The 18,310-nt window shown below is 35.9% G+C and overlaps 1 protein-coding gene across 1 annotated transcript in view; it reads left to right on the top strand.

The window, feature by feature from the left end:
- The window catches only part of LOC139119177 (uncharacterized), an 87,234-nt gene that overhangs the window by 55,369 nt on the left and 13,555 nt on the right, over positions 1–18,310 (top strand). The window contains exons 2-3 of the mRNA XM_070682842.1: positions 13,552–13,733; positions 15,235–15,493. Coding sequence (XP_070538943.1) covers positions 13,552–13,733; positions 15,235–15,493 — 441 coding nt within the window. The remainder of the gene's footprint in view (positions 1–13,551; positions 13,734–15,234; positions 15,494–18,310) is intronic.

Raw genomic sequence — 18,310 nt, 5'->3', positions numbered from 1 at the left:
TCCAATATGGCTGCAGAACTGCCATTTTGTTGGAATTTTGCATGTCTTTGAAGCGTAATTCAAAGGTCATTACACCCATTTTGTCCAAACTTGGCACAAAGATCAAGCACTATGGCATACATGTCAATGTACTTCGTGACATGTTCCAATATGGCTGCCAGATTGTCATTTTTTTCCAATATTGCTGCCGGATGGTCATTTTTGGATTTTTTCATGTCTTCGAGGCTTAATCATATGCAAATATTCCTTAACCAATGTTGTTGAGACTTGGTACAAAGATAAAGTACTATGGCATACATTATGATCCATATGGTCAATAGACAGCCATTTGATTTCAATTTTGGTGTGATTTTTTTATGTCCTTGAAACATAAACATAGGTCACTGTCCCTCGATGGACTGATTTTGTTCAAACGTGATACGAAGATAAAATACTATGGCTGCATTCTTGTGCACATTAATTTGTTTCATTATATGATCCGAAATGGCTGATGGCTGATTACAACAACGTACCCAATCCCATACCATTTCGAAAATTCCACCAAACCATGTGTATAGTATGTGCTGTCATGACACCAGAGGCAGTGAGGGCATCGTTATGTGTGATGTAATCAAAAGTTCCTTCAGTGGTCATTACCGGCAGAGATGAGTCATTTATTGAACGTTCCTCAGATTACTTTATTATGCAAATCACAGGCCTGATGCACCTGTTGCATCAATGTCATTCCACAGCGACCTAGACCACAGCTACGGAGACACAAAAGATTATAACAAAATGGATAAGCGGGGACTGTGTCATCAACGATGACTTGTGTCAGATGCTTTGTATTACAGACATATCCAGTTTATACTGATATATGTGGCACCTGTTACTATTACAATATGATCAAATAAAGCGGTCATTTTATTTTCCAAGCTGTTTTTTTCTACATGCAAGTAGCAATTATTCAAATTTAGTACAGCAAAGCATCTTAACATGATGTGAAGTGTATAAACAAATGCATGTCAGTGTTTATCATTGTAGAGAATACGTGTTTCCAGTCTTTTGATTCTGATGTGGAGTTCAGGAGTCACTAAAGTCACCACTAGTCATTTTGTAAATCCACTAGAAAAATCAGAAATATACAACCTGGTACAACTTGAAAGGTTTTTACATTCGAAAGGAAAGTTACCGATGAATTTTATTCATTAATCTTTGCCATGATATACTGTTGTACCGGAATCATTTGACACCGGAAACAAGGTCAACAACAGGTGGTTCATGTTTTCAGTTCTTGGTCTGGTTGTATCATTATGTCAACATAGTTTTAATTTGGCAGAGCTGAGAATGTTATGCCCAGAGTAAATATAAAATTTAGGATATACTCTTTTCTGTCCACTTAAAACTTGTACTGTTCTCAAGTAATTTTGAAAGTTTGATGGAGATTTTATATGCTGGATAAGATATTACGGAAACAAATGTGGAGTCTTATTTATGCATTAAAGTGTAAAGGCCACTCAGGTGTAGCAGCTATGATATCAATCAAATCATCCTGCCCAGATCCCTATACCGGTACAGACACTTCACGTTGTTCTCTGTCTGGTCAGGAGACATACTCTTCTCTCATGAATGCATTCAAGTCCTTGTTATAGCAACCAGCTATAATGGTAGTGTGATCATTTCCTCTCACCCCATTGATTTTCCTGACTATCTGCTAAACGTGGAGCTGTAATGCCCTTCGGAAACTCATCAAATTTAATTAGATGGTGACAATTATCTACTTGGTGTCTCACGACTGAATCTGGCTGCTGTAAAGTGGGTCCCAGTGTAATTTAAGGTGAGACTGCTGTCAATGACGCATCTAAAATGGGAGGCAATCAAAACATGTCAGTCATGGCTATTCAGTCCTGAATCCATGAATGACTTTGACCTTGCGACCTCTGATGATTGTCTGTAAGTACATGTAAAACAAAGCCATGAATCTGAAGGAGCATTAAGATTCATCAAGTGTGCTGCAGTTCTCTCAGGGACTATGAATAGACATAGTGTATCATGTAATAGGCATAAAATTATTGGAACGCCATCACACATGACTGTGGTACCAGAAAAATGACACTCATAGAAATAAGTCCATATGCACATATTATTCATATATTACAAGGGGTAATATGTGGGTGAAGTTTTCTTTAGTTTTGCTATCTTAATACTTACAGCTTGAAGTCAACCTAACAAACAAATCAAATTACATCTGTTCATCAGTAAAAAGTTAATAGCTACAAACATTTCTTTCACTTGTTTGTTTGCAAATATTTCTACATGTATATGTAGATTAAAATATCACAATTTACTAACTGTATATTTGTAGGTCATTGCAATAATGAAGTTTTGTATTCAAGATAGGTAAAGAATATTTTAATTGAAAGGATCATCCTAAGAAATGAACATTTATTGCATCTTTCAATGATGTAAGAAGGGAAAAGGTAGACAAACCAGACATCCCTCTAGGGGAATTTATGTATATTGCAATGGCTAGAATAGCATTAAAGTAGCAGACCTTCCTACTCCAGTCACAGTGTTAGAGTGATAGCTCATCTTTATTGCATCTATACTATGTGATTTTTGAGTATTGTGATATACAGTAATATATCTGACAGAATGAAAATCTTTGAAGGAAACTTTTGAAAGTTTAATCCCAAGGAAAAGCTACCAACTGCTGAGAAAGTTTGATGTTCTGTGCAGGCAGCAATATAATACTAAATATATTTGCTTTTGGATTAGATGTCCCATGTCATAAAATCCAAGACACGTTATCATGGGGAAAAATACCCTATAAAATTTCATGAAGCACTGTTTACCTGATGAGTGGCTTCCCTCAAGATTTTACTGAGAATTGAGTCAGAACTTCGAAGAGATTCATAGACGGATCTCCAGTTGACACTGGGCATGATTTAATATTATGTCAGCATACATCAAAGGCAAAACGAAATGACCAAGTCAGTATCTTTGTGGGTTGCCACAAGTTATGAAGGAAATTACTCAATAGACTCAGTCATCGAATTGACTTGTCAGAAGACATTCAAATACTAGAAGACAAATTGTTGGATTAAGCCTTGTGCTGGATTTATTAAATCATTTCTCATTTTTGAAGGTGCAGTTATTTGAAATTTTATCTAACAGCAAAATGTTCTATTACACAAATTTGTACTTTTCCATTATCCATGCATTTAATTCTTTTGGTTTCTATTTATCCAACAACTAAGTCACAACGTGTGGATTATAAGGAAGTGGGACTATTCTACTGTAACAAATTTTGAACATCTAAACCAAGAACATGCACAACGATATTTGCCTGTATTAACCCTTTGAGTGCTGTATTTTTCCCACCAAAATTTTAGCAATTTTTATGAACTTTTGTGTAATTTTTCTGATAATTTTAGACCAAATGAACAGAACATTTCATTGGCCACAGTTTTTCATCAAAATTTTGGCAAAAATCTGACAAAAATTGACAGAGGTAAATTTTATAAGGGCAACAAAAATTGACTTTGGTCCTTAAGTTGAAGGGTTAAAAGGAAAATGAAGGAAGCATGTACGTCACAAACGTCAGCTTGACATTGTGCATCAGATATAGGAAGGAGGAAAATTTTCAAATGTAGGCAGATTGTCATAGCTGACCACAAATATCAACTTGTCACTGTTCACTGGATATAGGACAGAAGAAAACATTCAAACTCAAGCAAAATATAAAAGATAACAGTTGGCCGAAGAAATCCTATGTGCCCAGATAATGTAATAAACTACGGTCTTTATGTATCATATTACATATTGACTTTTCTGACATTTGATGATAATGTGAAATGATAAAGACAAACAAAGTGCACTGCAAAGTATTCAGTGCCATATTGGAAAGCTTTTCAAATTGTCAATATGATCGCTCAAAGAAATAATGCACCTGTCCGTCACTAACGGTAGCCAGCACCCTGTCAAGTGGATTACTCTCAAATGAGTCATGGCTATACAAAGGCAATTTCACTCAATTTACGCCTGGTTTATTTGGTACCAGGTTGATGCAGTGAACATACATCTTAGTTGCAAGTGGCTTCATGACTTTTATCCTGCAGTGTTTCACTGACATCATCTGCTTGTAAACTGGACAGGGAACTGTGATTCAGACAAGACATATAGTAAGGTTGAGAAATTTGTCTTCATGAATCGTATCATGGCCCTATGTAGGGTGAGTGCATGGCGCCTGTGTAATGCAAACTAATTGTAACGTACAAGTCATTTATACCAGTAGTCATTCATTCTTGCCCAAAGAATAAAATATACTGTGCAAGTTAGAGGTTATGTATGTTTGACCCTTCCTGGTACTAGGGTATTGGTTGCCAATGAACTTGTTCATGCCCCCCCCCAAAAAAAAAAAAAAATATCCAAAAACAAAACAAAACAAGAATAACAATAACAATAAACAAAAAAAAGGAAAAATAAACAGTCCAAAAAACAAAAAAGAAAACCAGTTGTCATTATGTACAAAGTATATTTAGTCTGTCAGTAATATGCAATGCTCATGTCTATTAGTGACATATTACTGGCATTCCTTAGATGCTCAAATTTCACAACTATCTAATTTCCTATTTTCAACTTCCTGTTAACAACTGTAGATCACCTGTTACTTCCTTTAAAGCCTATTCTTTACCAATGATACATGTTTTTGTATTTTAAATTTACTGATTCATAAACACCTGAACACAGGTGTGTCATAAAATTGTCAAAAGTTGAATTTTCAGCTATTCAATAGAGTGCGTGCTGAAAAGGAAATCACAAACCCTGCTCTTTTAACGTGCTAAAGGCATATTGATGTGCCAGTAACTAGTCTGGTAATTCCCAACTGTGTGCAGCTGTGGGGAACTGTGCAGGCCCACCATCAGTAAGAGGGGTCAAGTGAAGTTAAAAGTGTTCAAATCAAAGTTGACAGCCGATTGCTGGATTGGCAAAGATACCGGTCAGCTGAGCCTTTCCATCGCGATGAGTCATATATACAGGTCAACAGTAGAGGCCATGCAGATGAAACTCACTAAACTCACTGCGCACGTCTGCAGTGGAATTCACAGCAGTTTCCCACTTGATGCTTGCCTCGAGTAATGGGTGCATAATTTGATGAGGGGATATCTCATGCTGGGAATTGACAAAATCTGCTGTGCCTCAATTAATGTCCCTCATGGATTAAGTCATGTTATAGATTCAACCAAAGAGTCACAGATCAGAACAATATAAAGGAACATGCAGCTGTAATCTGTAGAGTACCTGTGTTGTCTATTGTCTCATGACTTCATTGTTGCAGTTGCCAATGGAAGTTGATGAAGGAAGCAAATTCATTTCAAGCTTTGTTCAGCTGCCCATGACATGCGATACAATACTGTACATTAAACATCTCATAATAGAACATGATCAAGACTTCATGACTGAAACACCTGTGCATGATTTAGGAATATATCAGTAAACATGCATATAAATAACAAAATTGACATTGGAGCCTAATATAGATGGATATCAGTCAAGAAAATTACTATGGGCAATTTGTCACATCCTTGCTAAACATTGTAAAATTTCCGGTATATCTGCACATTTGTGACAAAAATAAATCATGTACATCCGTACCCATTCATTTGTAGGTTGACATTGTATAAATGTATACATTATCTTTACAAAAGAAGACCTGAGTCATTCACAATGCTTCCACCTGCTTTCACAAGGAATTCAGGCGTATTAATTAGTGTTGCATAAATACCAGCTATTTATGTGTACAGACTACAACAAACAGTGATAGACATATTTAGTACTTTCCCCATCCCAAATGTTAAAGCTATACAAAGTGTTTTTCCTGTATACTCTGGCTGTATTTTTTAAAAACTTTTTGAATTTACAAACAAAATTGAATGATAGATAAAAAGCGGTAGAAAGGATGGCATAACTTAATCCCACCACTGCCACCAAAAATATGATGACCTTCATATGGCACTGTTACAGCTATTGCGTGGACAAGCAGAATTACTGAAGTCACAACATATAGAAGTTTTAATGCTGTACAGCTATAATATGTGCAACTTTTTGTAGTTTTCTAAAGATAATACCCAACAATACATATATCTTAGTATCGTCATGCCTGTGTGCAAACTACAAGTTGGTTGTGGTACATGCACATAATCAGTAGATGGTAAAGACATTACTGTCTGCCATGCACTTAGTTAAAGATTACAGCATCTCCTGCATCACTCATTTTGTCAGTGGTAGCCGTTAATTCTGTAGAGGTATTATTGTGTCCTATTGGCACTGCAGGTAATGCTAAGGTGTATTATATCATTAATATATTGATGGTTCAAATACAGCAAACTGATTGGTCAACATGTTAAAATAACTGCGCTATATTTGCTGTACAGAATGCATGGAGCACACGCAAGCTCTCAACAAGAGAAAAATTCCTTTTTTGACATTTTACGCTAGAATTTATATATACTTGTACTGATATGATGTATAATAGCAATACCAAATCAGCTACAGGTATACCACTTGATTTTGACCTGTTCACTCCAAATATGCACCAGATATCGCTCTTGCATTTATGTTTTGAAGTAGTCAAAATCTCATGCTGAACTGTTGCTTGATATGGTTTATTGCTTAAATGTTGACATGCTCAGTAATCGAGTGTTGCCAGTTTGCGTAAAAATGGGGATTATATTTTGCTGTAGGTTGTACATTCAATATTTCAGTCCTTGACAATTTATAGTGGAGCCATAAAATCATCGAACTCAAGTGAATTGAAGTGTTGTGATGTTGTTTTGATATGGATTGTGAATTAATATCTTTTTACCCACCCCAGCAAGATCATGAATAGCAGATTTACTGCTCAAAAATAATATTTATTTGTACAGAATAATTATAGATAATTTACATGCACAGTAATACAAGTCCAAGCTGTTCTGTACATCACATTTATCAAAGACTTTTTCCAGCGCCATGAACTAGCTCTTCTACCACAGCAGCTTTATGTTAGATTGTACTGAAAGATGCTGGTGAAGATATCAACATTATCTACCAATGTACAGTACTGTACTGGTATAATTAGTATAAATGATATCATTTTGTTACACTGATATAAATAATACAGTATCTTTATCTGATATCTGTATTTCTGAGTAGCAGTCAAACTGATAAGGAAATGCGGTGTTTAAATGTCAGACACATTCAGCCCTGACATATGTGAGTCATCATCATTATTAATATCCCATACCGGTAGATGACCCCCTTCTTATGGCAACTGTATCCAAGAAACTGGCTTAAACTGCTTGACAAATGCGGTCACTGATTCCTGGCGACTTATTTTTCTTGACAAAATTCTCAGTATCTAAGATAACAGATAACAACAGTGAGTCATCGTTCTCAGAAAATCTTATAAATCATATTTTTTGGTTTTGTTTGAGATACATTTTTCATTCTTCAGACAGGGGCTTATATTCCTCGGGTGCCAATGACTTCTTGTACATAATACTAGCATTATGGTTGTATACGGCTCTTTATTGATCCTGTATAATTGATTCATGATACAGTATGAATCTGTCATCTGATATTACGTTTCTATGTATCGCTAGTGATATATTTTGCTTCTAAAAGTCTTGTGCTTGTGTTTTCCTTTTCTTTTGAAGTACGTGCTTTGCTCCTGGCAAGTCAGGAAGTATTGGCCCATCTTTCACTGTGTGTTAAGTGTCACTGTCAGTGCCTTCTTAGTCATTCGGTCTTGAAGACCCTGGTTATGAAATGAGACCCCTGGTTGGTTGTTTGAGTGAAGCAAGTATGAGAAGAAAAAATGAGAAAACTAGTCGGCATACATAGAGCATGGGAGACTTTGACAATCAGTATTAATAGTGAAAGAGGCTGTTTGTGCCCTGAGAGAACTGAATAATATATACTTTTGAACTCTTTTCTTTATCGCTTGTCAAAATTTCATTTACTCAGAAATGTAAGTGTTAGTACAATGAAAGCTAGCCAAGGCAGTCCTTTGGCAGCCATGGCAAAACAAACATGAGAAAACAGCGACATGTATGTATCAAGATAACAAGTGATTTGATGGTCAGTTTACTGATCAAGATAAACACAGAAATAGAAAGCACCTTATACTGCTTGAATTACCACTACCTCTACTTGGTAATTTAGGGCACATGGTGAAAGAGTGTATGAATTTTAAGTCCTTGGTGCACGGTTGAAAAGTACCGTATATTTAAAAATGTAATACTTATCCATGTTCCCAACACAGACACTCAGTGATTTAATGGACTGTCAAAACACTTACTACCCATGTAGCTACAGGCCTTTCTGTTTGCCGCAATATACCTCTGCCACTTTGCCATCAGAAAGACTTGTCAAGTCTATGCGCAAGTTGCTATAACCGCAAACTGAATTAACCACAAAGTTAATTAAGTGATAAGATCGCACTTTTAGCTGGACACTGATTAAAGTTACCGGTTGTGTTCCTAATACTGGCTAGATCCTTGTCCTTTGATCCTTGTCCCTTCTCTGGGCCGCTATAAAAAACAATGACAAATAATACCACCTTATGAACTGTTAGCAAGACGTTCAGTCGAGGCTATATTCCTCCGCATTCATGATCAATAAAATGAAACAATGAAGAGGATAAGGATGGATAATCAACAAAAATGAGATGTCTTTGAACTATTTTAGAGAGATATCAAGGGTAAAGCTATACGCACAAACTTAACACAGGTTTTTAGGCTTGTATCATGTATGATAAGATGTTTTTTATACATGACATTCATTTAATATAACTTCTACAAGATCAATGTATTGTTTGCTGTGCTCTTTAGTTTTAGGTGATAGCTGATATACTGAAATTAGGAGAATATATATTGTAATATCAGTCTTGAAGGTGAATGGAAAGTAGATTTTAATCTCTTTTCAACCATTTCCCATAAAGAAAAATGAAACATTTTATTATGTATAAAATTTCAGCAATTGAATGAAAACAGAGGGCAATGATCTAAGTACTTGCGTTTGCAAGGACTTTCCAAACCATTAGTCTTTCGTTTTATTCCCTGACTCACTGAGAAAAAATGGCCAATTCTTACAACATGACCATCTTTTATAATATTGTATTCATTATGCAGATTACTGCAATGAATACCGATAGACATCAGAATTGGGAACACCTGCTACCCCTTTCCAAACCTTTAATAGTCTGCAAATTACATCAAACTATATGTAATGAGCATTGAATGTTGAGTAATCGTATGCCAGATCATTCCATGTAGAGTCATATCTGTTCACTGTATTTTAATATACACACATAAGTCAGACTAAAGATTCACTGAAACCAATGGTACCAGGTATTTAACAGTTTTTGCAAATCTGAACAACAGTGGGTCCATTCCTTCTCCTGTTGGTACTCTATTTGTATTAATGACTGCTGTGAATAAATATACAGAATGAACCCACTATACTTCAGTCATTGTAGGTTAAGTTTAGCCTGTTCACTGTATAATTATACTTTCTGAAAAGTGCATCTGCCAATGTGATCTTTGAGCCAGACTTAGCTGTTAAAACTGTCAAAGTCCTACCATTGGCCTTTATCGTAGATCATGTGATAGTTAGAATGCTTTAACCATGATATTGCGACAACCATAGAGAGTAGTACCGTCTTTATGCTGCAACAATGCTTTTTTCTTGCTCCACGGTGTATGATTGCGGTTATATGTCAAATGTAATTCATGAACAGTGTCTCTTTCACACTTATTATTATTATAGTCTATTTGGATAGTAATACTCATTAATTATGCATTGCTTATTAACCCTTTGAACCTGGCTTGGACATAAATGTCCGATGACGTCATAGAGTACCAGGGGGTCAGGGTGCAAAGGGTTAAACCAAACTTACCTAGTATTAAGTTATTGCTGATAAGAGGAGACAGTAGGATAAGATATATGCGTCTGTTTTGATGAACTTAAATTTCTCCCCGTATACAGTGAAGCAGAAACTGACATCCTATTATGACCTACTATTTATAATATCTCTGCCAACACGAAAATAAAAAAAAATCACCGAAAGAGTTCCATTTTAATTGAGTGAGCAATGTTTGTAAAATTCAAGAAAATTTTACATTTAATCAACCTCACCACTCTTAAGGTAGTATGCGAAAGTGAAAGATTTAAACTTTTCTCAAACTATCCTTAAGGAATCTGTCAACCATTCTCTTTCAAAATCAAGAATAAAAATCGAGGGCTACAGCACAAATGTTGGTACTAGAGAAACAAATAACCCAAGATTTACCAATATTTAAAATCCAAAATGGCCGCATCCCTGTGGTAACTCTATAGAGAAAAATAATATTTTCAAATTTTGGAAACTAAGCCAGTTAAGTTTTCTTACATGAAGAGCTTTAAAATGAACACCCGCCCCACGGGTGGTATGTCAGAAAAGAATTGTAAAAGTTTGTGTCTGAATATCTGTTCCTGAGGTGCGTTCTGCCTTAAAGATTATTTTACAGGTACAATGTATTTTATATTCAGTGGTAATGTAGGGTAGATAATGAATGAGTCTCTGGAGAGATGAACTGCCTCAGTTTCAAACGGCAGTATGATGGATCTGCTGACATTGTCGTCTTAATTGTTTTGTGTGTGAGATAAACCTGGGATTGCTTCAAACAACATACATCAAACTGACTCCTGGGAACAAACAAAAATATGGCCTGGAAGGTAGACATTTTACTCTTTAATTAGGTATGTCTTGTGCCGTCTGAGGTCATAGTAACAGATTCACATGTGATTGAATTGTCTCTCTTGCCTAATTATACATAAGAAGAATAAGATGTGTAAAGAATGGCTGTACATAATCATTATCCTGTCTCCCTGTTCCCCCATGTGCGGTATAAGCCTGTCTCTACCTCAGACAAGAATGGGGTTGTACCAGTATGAGGTTGTGGCAGGGCTGATATTATGTGATAAGTCAGTCCAGAAACAAGCATTTTCACTACTACCATTAATATTTATGAATATTATCAATACAAGCATTAATATTGATGCAACCAAATTTAATGAAGAAATGGCTCATCTGCCGGTGTCACTCAGAACAGTACATGTATATCATACTGGTACCACTGTAGGCAAATTTAATAGTTCATGTGTTCGCACCAGAGTGCTTAGTTGTAACTTAACATGTTAAAGCAGTAATTAAATATAAATTTTTGAAGAATGAAATATTGCTGCCAATTACAGTAGCATGAAAATGATCATGCTGTATTCACATCTTGCAAAATGCTCGAGTGATGACCTTTGACCTAAAACAATGGTCATAATTAATTGGTTGGCGCCACACAGATTCAGAGTAATTACTAATCAGTAGATTGTTGGAATAGAAAATTCATATCAGTTTTATGAACAGCGAGTCATTTATTTTAATGATTGAAGTAAACTGCAAGGCAATATGACCAGGAGTTGGAAGGAGCTGGAAAAAGAAAGTATTTGGCTGCGTAAACAAGTACAGAAGTGGGAAATTAACTGGAATAAATTTTCCAAATTGACTTGTTCAATAATGAGATGTAAATATACTGCTACTAGTAATGAAGCAATCCCTGGACTTTATGCCTGGGCATTAGAGGGTTTCATTCTGTGAAAAACTTTTTTGAGATGCATATGTGCTTGAATGTGATAAATTCATACTTAACTGTGGTTTGACATTTTGTACTTTGACAATGAATGCACGATGAGGCCAGGTAGTGAATTTTTCTACTGCAGAGCTAAGACAGAAAACTGTTCAGTGGAGTAGATCTATCGTACTGACAAATGTGTATAAATGTACAAAACTGGTCTTAGACCATAGTTGTGGTTTTCGTCGATGTCACAATTGATCACAGTAGCACTGCTTTATGAGTGCTAATTCTCAGTGCTGCAGTGTAAAATAGTTTTTCAGTATTTGAAAAAAATGTACCAAACTACTGTCAACGATTTGGACCATAGGCAATCCATTTGTGGACTATAAATTCAGAGATCATCAATCTGGCTTGAACTGTGTTGCCTCAATGTCTGGCTGCTAATTATTAGGTCTGCGTAGACAAAGCCATGAAAATGCCTCATTAATCCTGTGAGCCACATGAATATGAGTGCCAGCTTTGACCTTATGATCTTCCGTCTTGCTAGGCATATCACAGCATTTTCAGACGGTGTTATTCTGTCAAAACAATCTGCAATACATCTGCAGTAGCCTGTACTCAGTCTGTAATCATGTATGTTGAGTAATTAAAAACGCACATGTTTAAAAAGGCATTACCTTTTCATAACATCTCAAACACCTTATTTTAATATTTTAATGCCATCGGTCAGTGTTTAACTGTTGCAATTATGCAGGATAAAAGGCAAAATTGAGAAAAAGGGATGGCCACTGGGCACAATCACACTTAGAATCTGACATTCAAGACCATTTCTGATTTTGAGGAGACATGTTCCAAAGGTTGTTATGGTTCTGATTGATGCTGTTCTAGGGAGGTAACATGAAACACGTTGCACACCTCTTTACTGCACCATGCTTTACAAGGGTTTTTGTTGATCCAGTACATTACTCTAGTATATTTTACCAGGGTTCCACAGTCATGTTACCAGGATTCCCCATGCGAATATCAAAACAATTACTACCGGTTCTGCAACAGAATGTTGATAGCTTGAATAACATACACCTTGTCATCGCGCTTCCTTCACCAATTCACACATACATGTATGCATACATATATGCAATTGACAACTGGCACAGTCGCTCTCTTCAATGATGACAAGGTTAAAACTGAATTGTGCTTCTGTATTGATAGAAAAATGATTTCTCACTATTCATGAATATAAAATTCAAAACAGCTCTTCTTTGGAGCTCTTGTTTTGCTTCTTTCTTGAAATGTTTGGCATTTTAACTGTCTCAGGCCTTATTGTCTTGTAACATACCTGAATATATGCCTGTTAATACAGATTCAGGCTTGAAAGGGTTAATACATGAATCTGTCCAGTGTCACCTATAGTCCTGGAGGTGCACATGTACATATATGCTATAGCGCCCTCTAGAGAAATTTTAGACAATGCCATGTATTTTTTTTCCCATCTCTGTCACGTGTTACACCATTGGCATATAACCATATATGCTTCAAATCATCCTGACAGATACATCTATATTCCTCCATTTGTATATACTGAAGTATTATGTTCTTCTGTTCAATGCAATATCTGTGATAATATATGCCATGCCTTAGTAGATCAGTCAAGGTTTTGAAATCACAAGTACAAAAGGTGTGAGAATTATCTTTTGAAAACAAAAATAGATAGCAAGGTGGTGTACCTTAGTAATTACTGTGCTTGTCTCAAATGAACAGACAACATATAAGGATAAACAAACCTTTTACAAAGATATCATTGCTGTATTTCCAAGGCTAAAACTAAGAATCGTTCATTTGGGTTTACCAGCGTATTTCAGTATACATGTATGTCTCGTTCCAAGCAGAATCGTCATATTGTTTCACATAATTTCTTCAGGTATCCAACCTTGTCATGAGACAAACTACTGTGCCCCTGATGCTGACTATGTACGATGTGAGACATCATACCAGGACCTGGAGAAGTTCACCTTGGACACTCTGAGTGACAATGGCGTTATTGAAAAGTTTCCAGATGAGTCTGTTACTCTGACTTGTGAAGCTGAAAAGAAAAAAGAAGGGGTAAGTGGCGGCATATTTTGACAGGGACTAACATTGATGAAGTGGCTGTTTTTGGTGATTGACATGTTGCAGAGTACTTGTCTCAAAATTGAAAGACTTATAAACTTTTTGTGACAGAGTGTCATGTCATTATTATTCAGGAGCTGTCATTACTATTCATGAGGGCATGTATATCTGTTTTGGCCTACATGGATATTGGTCAGTCTCCAGCTCACCTCCAGCTATTGTACAGTAGCCTAGTGTATAGTGGAATAAAGTAGCATCTTTAGATTACACTGCCTCAAGTCTTCCTTATATCCCTTCAACATCGGAATACCAGCCTTGCCGGCTCTGACATGTTACCCAGTAACCGACAATACCATCATAAACCATAGTTATATCACACTTTGCTCAAATTTCTGTAAAGGAACTTTATATAAACCAGATGGAAAACAAGAATAAAAATAAATGGTCAAAATTTAGTGCTAGAGATACAAATTACCAAATAATTCTCAACACTTGAAATTCAAAATGGACGCAATGCCTGTGTAAAGAAATAAAAATAGAAATAAGGGGTCACTTTGCAAAATTTGGTGCAAGAGACAAAAATTACCAATTCAAAATGCCCACAAGTTCCCTGTGTAAACTCTACAGAGAAAAATTAAATTTTTGATTTTCACAAAAATGACCAGGTGAAAACTTCATTTACTCTTTTAACTTAAAGGCGCCCTTCTCAATCCCAGGTTCTCGCATTAGCGAATGTGTCAACAGCCCATTAACAGTTTATCATTCTTTTGTTTTCCATTGAATATTTTATCAAGTAAATAATATTTATATTAGATAAATCTGATAATTGAGTGGGGGCTTTAAAATGAGCCTGTGCAAATGGTAGACCAAAAAAGCATTGTAAAAGTTTGAGAATCTGACCATTTGTCCTTGGTGCACATTCTGCCTTTAAAAATGAGAATGATATATGTAAAAGAAATCATGAACTAATGCAATATTGATCCATATTTTGTTCTAAATGTCAGTGTTAAACCTCAGTCTGTACTTGTTGCAAAGGTTGGTCAGATCAGCTATATTAGCTCCTTAGCATACATTTCTGGCAGGTTTCAGACATTGTCATAATTTTCTTCATGTTTTTCTGTCTTTGAATGAGGCTGTAAGCTATACCATTCTGTGAGCATGTTTCAAAGTATGAAATGGAGATGTTTATTGACGTGGCTTGTTCAAGAGTATGATAGCTGCTATGATTTGGTCGGACAAGTTGGGGTTTTTTTGGCAATTGGCAAAAAAAAATTTGTTCAAACCAAAATACAGTAGATTATAATGCTAGATTACAATGCTGGTTAATAGTCTCTTTTTTGTGTGACATTGTTGATTGTCAGATTTTCCTTTCTCATGGTTAACGGTTGTACAGTTTTTGAATTTCCAATCGTTCAAATTCATTGTACGATGTTATAACCAAAGGCGGGATTGCAAAATTCACTTTTGGTAAGTTTTTTCATGTTTGCCTACACAGAAAAATATGAAATTATGGTGGTGCAACGGGACCAATGCAGACTGTATATGTCCAGCCAGAGGTCCATATGAGCCTATCCCGCCGTTATTTAAGGAGAAACACTACCTGGCTCTAGAACAAAGCACAGACCGGTATTTGAAATCCAGCATTGTACTGGCAAATCTTACTCTAGACGAGGCTCACATGTTTGTATGCTTAGTTCAGATTGGAGGCGGCCAGCAAGCGGATGCATCTTCTAACGTCACTGTCATCATGAGAGGTAACGTCAACAGAATTACTTTCAGGGACGACTGAAGAATAATGGACACACCTTTGTTTGTTAACTAAAACGTAAAAGGGATTTTCTCAGGGGGAAGTGATGCTGTAATGGCTTTAATGGGGAGTGATGGTAGGAGTGGACTCGCTAGGTTAAGGTAGTTAAGCACCTCGAAGGTGAAAGACTTAAACTTTTGCTCTAATTTTCCTCAAGGAATCTTTCAATCATTCTCTTTCAAAATCAAGAATAAAAATAGGGGGTCACCGTGCAAATTTTGGTACTAGAGATACAATTTACCCAAGATTTACTGATATTAGAAATTCAAAATGGCCGCCATCCCTGTGTTAACTCTATGGGGAAAAATAAAAATTTTCGAATTTCGAAAAACTAAGCTGGTGAAAAGTTTTCTTTCACCAAGAGCTTTAAAGTGAACCCCCACATGTGGTATATCAGAAGAGAATTGTAAAAGTTTGAGAGTCCGAATGTCTGTCCCCGAGGTGCGTTCTACCTTAACAACAATTCAAACAAACTTCCTTTGTGTCCACTAATCTTCAGTCTTGCCTTACTTTCACATCTCTCCCAGATATCCTCTGTAAACAATGAAACAAAAAAATATGGATGATTTTGAAGTTGGCATTAATGTTTCAGTTTGGGGCAAAAGAGTGATTTTTCATGATTATTTTCAGTCAACCATGTGTCAAATTTCCACTGTGTATGCTTATTCATTATTTGTATCTGAACATTGTTTCTATCTGCCCAAAATCTTTTTTACCTTCTCGTGTCTATTTATAGACAGAGAAGGTATTAGAGTTGAAAACCAGTATGCTGCTGTCAAGTACTTCCGTCTGTCAAGACTTCCGTCTGTCAAGATCCGTTGACGTCATGCCATTGTGATGGGTCATATCATAAACTGGTGGGGGTGTTCATGGCTCAGGTTGAGGTGTGGGAGAACGATTTTGAGCTATGACAAAAATGAAAAGGGACTTAGCGGCATAGCCACAGTGTTAAGCCTTTCTCCAAGGTTTCTTAGCTGACTACAATCTATTACAGACTACTGAGCTGACGTTAGGGGTACTCACTTTGTGTTTGCTCACTCTGTGAGCGCTAGTGTTTGGTACTGAGTTGCGTGGATATCCCCTCATGGCCTCACGTGATCTTGGCCTGTTGCATAATCTGCAGAATGATGATCATATGCCTCCGAGTCTGAAAACTGTCATTGTGTAAACCTGTTGGCATTTTCCTTGAATTTTTTCTCATTTAATTTTGCAAAATATTGGCGAGTACCTCAATATTTCAAGATAACCCTTTCTTCCCAATCGTTTCCTGGAGTTTCAGAGTCATATGAACGAAAATGAGTGAAAGTTTTAGACAGGAAAATCGGACGTCGGCCATGTTCAATGTTTACAGTACAATCAGAAGTTTACGTGGAAGAATTAACCAACAAACACTATTCATGATGCCCGCCCTCTAGAGGCAGACCCTCCTATATGAAGTACCACATTTAATGCTTGTGGAAAGCTTAACCACACAATGGAGCATTTAAACTTTTAGAAAATGACAAACTGAATAAGAAGGTATTCAGAAAATGTCAAATACTGCGGAAAAATGCGCAAATATTCAATATAAACAGGTTAACTGACTGGTCAGCTATAAAAAACAATGAAAATGTTTATGATCAAAAGTTTTTGAGATGCGCACATTTTAACAAATACAGAAATTATTAACATTATAAATATAAGACCAAACTATTTTTTCAGGGATGGGACAGGTTGGAAATGAGGGGTGAGAGACAAAGGCACTCCTATTGCTGCATGTGGATGCAGCCACACCATTTCATTTACAAGGCACTCCTATTGCTGCATGTGGATGCAGCCACACCATTTCATTTACAGCATACTTATTCACTGTGTTGTGTTCAAGTTCCATATTGTACTGACTGTCATACAAGGATAACATAAGCAAATCAAATGAAATTAGAAAAGGATCAATGCTGTTGTGTGGATTTTGCTGAACATGGCTGATTTTAATATTTCGCCCTATATATTTGGTGTCCAGCAAAGGCATATTTTGATGTAAAGTCAAAATTAACACTACATTGCTGACAATATATTTTACCGTTTCTGCATGAACTTTTCTTTTTTAAATTATAGTATATTAGTACTTCAAACAGATTAACAGTTATCGTGATGTCAACCCATAATTTTACATCACAAAGACTGTAATTCTGCCAATTTTTTTTTTTTTTCAGTCATTTTATAAATTTGCACTGCACAAGATGATTGAACAAATTGCAATGTTGAATTTGTAAACTCAAAGAATGAAAATCCTTTGGTCACAGATTAAATTATTTTTTAAAAAGAAATTTACTCTTAAACACTTTTAGCATATATTCTTTACACAGTCATGTATTTCAAGGAAAATATGCCTATTAAAAACAGTAATTTCTTCACTTTCAATTTTTTTTCAATACTATGACAATTATCAGCCATGAGGTTATACAAACACAAGACCAGATAAGCGTTTTTCATCATTTTCACAGGACTCTTTGGAAAATCCATTAAAAACAGTTAAAAGTGACTTAAAATGATCACCTAGTATACATTTAATTTACAGATGCCAGGTTGTGTATTTCACATGCACTCAGGTCAGTAAGGAAGTGCGTCATTACTATTTTGGACTGTGAATTCTTATTTCTGAATTATTTTTTACTGTTATATATCTTCAAAATACATTCATTGGTTTATATCAGAATCTTTATGCCGCTAATTCTCATAAACATCCAGTTATTTGAAAGGATTGTCCAACTATATGACTTGACTA

The sequence above is a fragment of the Ptychodera flava genome, chromosome 19 (assembly GCF_041260155.1).
Source record: "Ptychodera flava strain L36383 chromosome 19, AS_Pfla_20210202, whole genome shotgun sequence".
Classification (NCBI taxonomy): Eukaryota; Metazoa; Hemichordata; class Enteropneusta; family Ptychoderidae; genus Ptychodera; species Ptychodera flava.
This window is presented reverse-complemented; position numbering and strand designations above follow the sequence as displayed.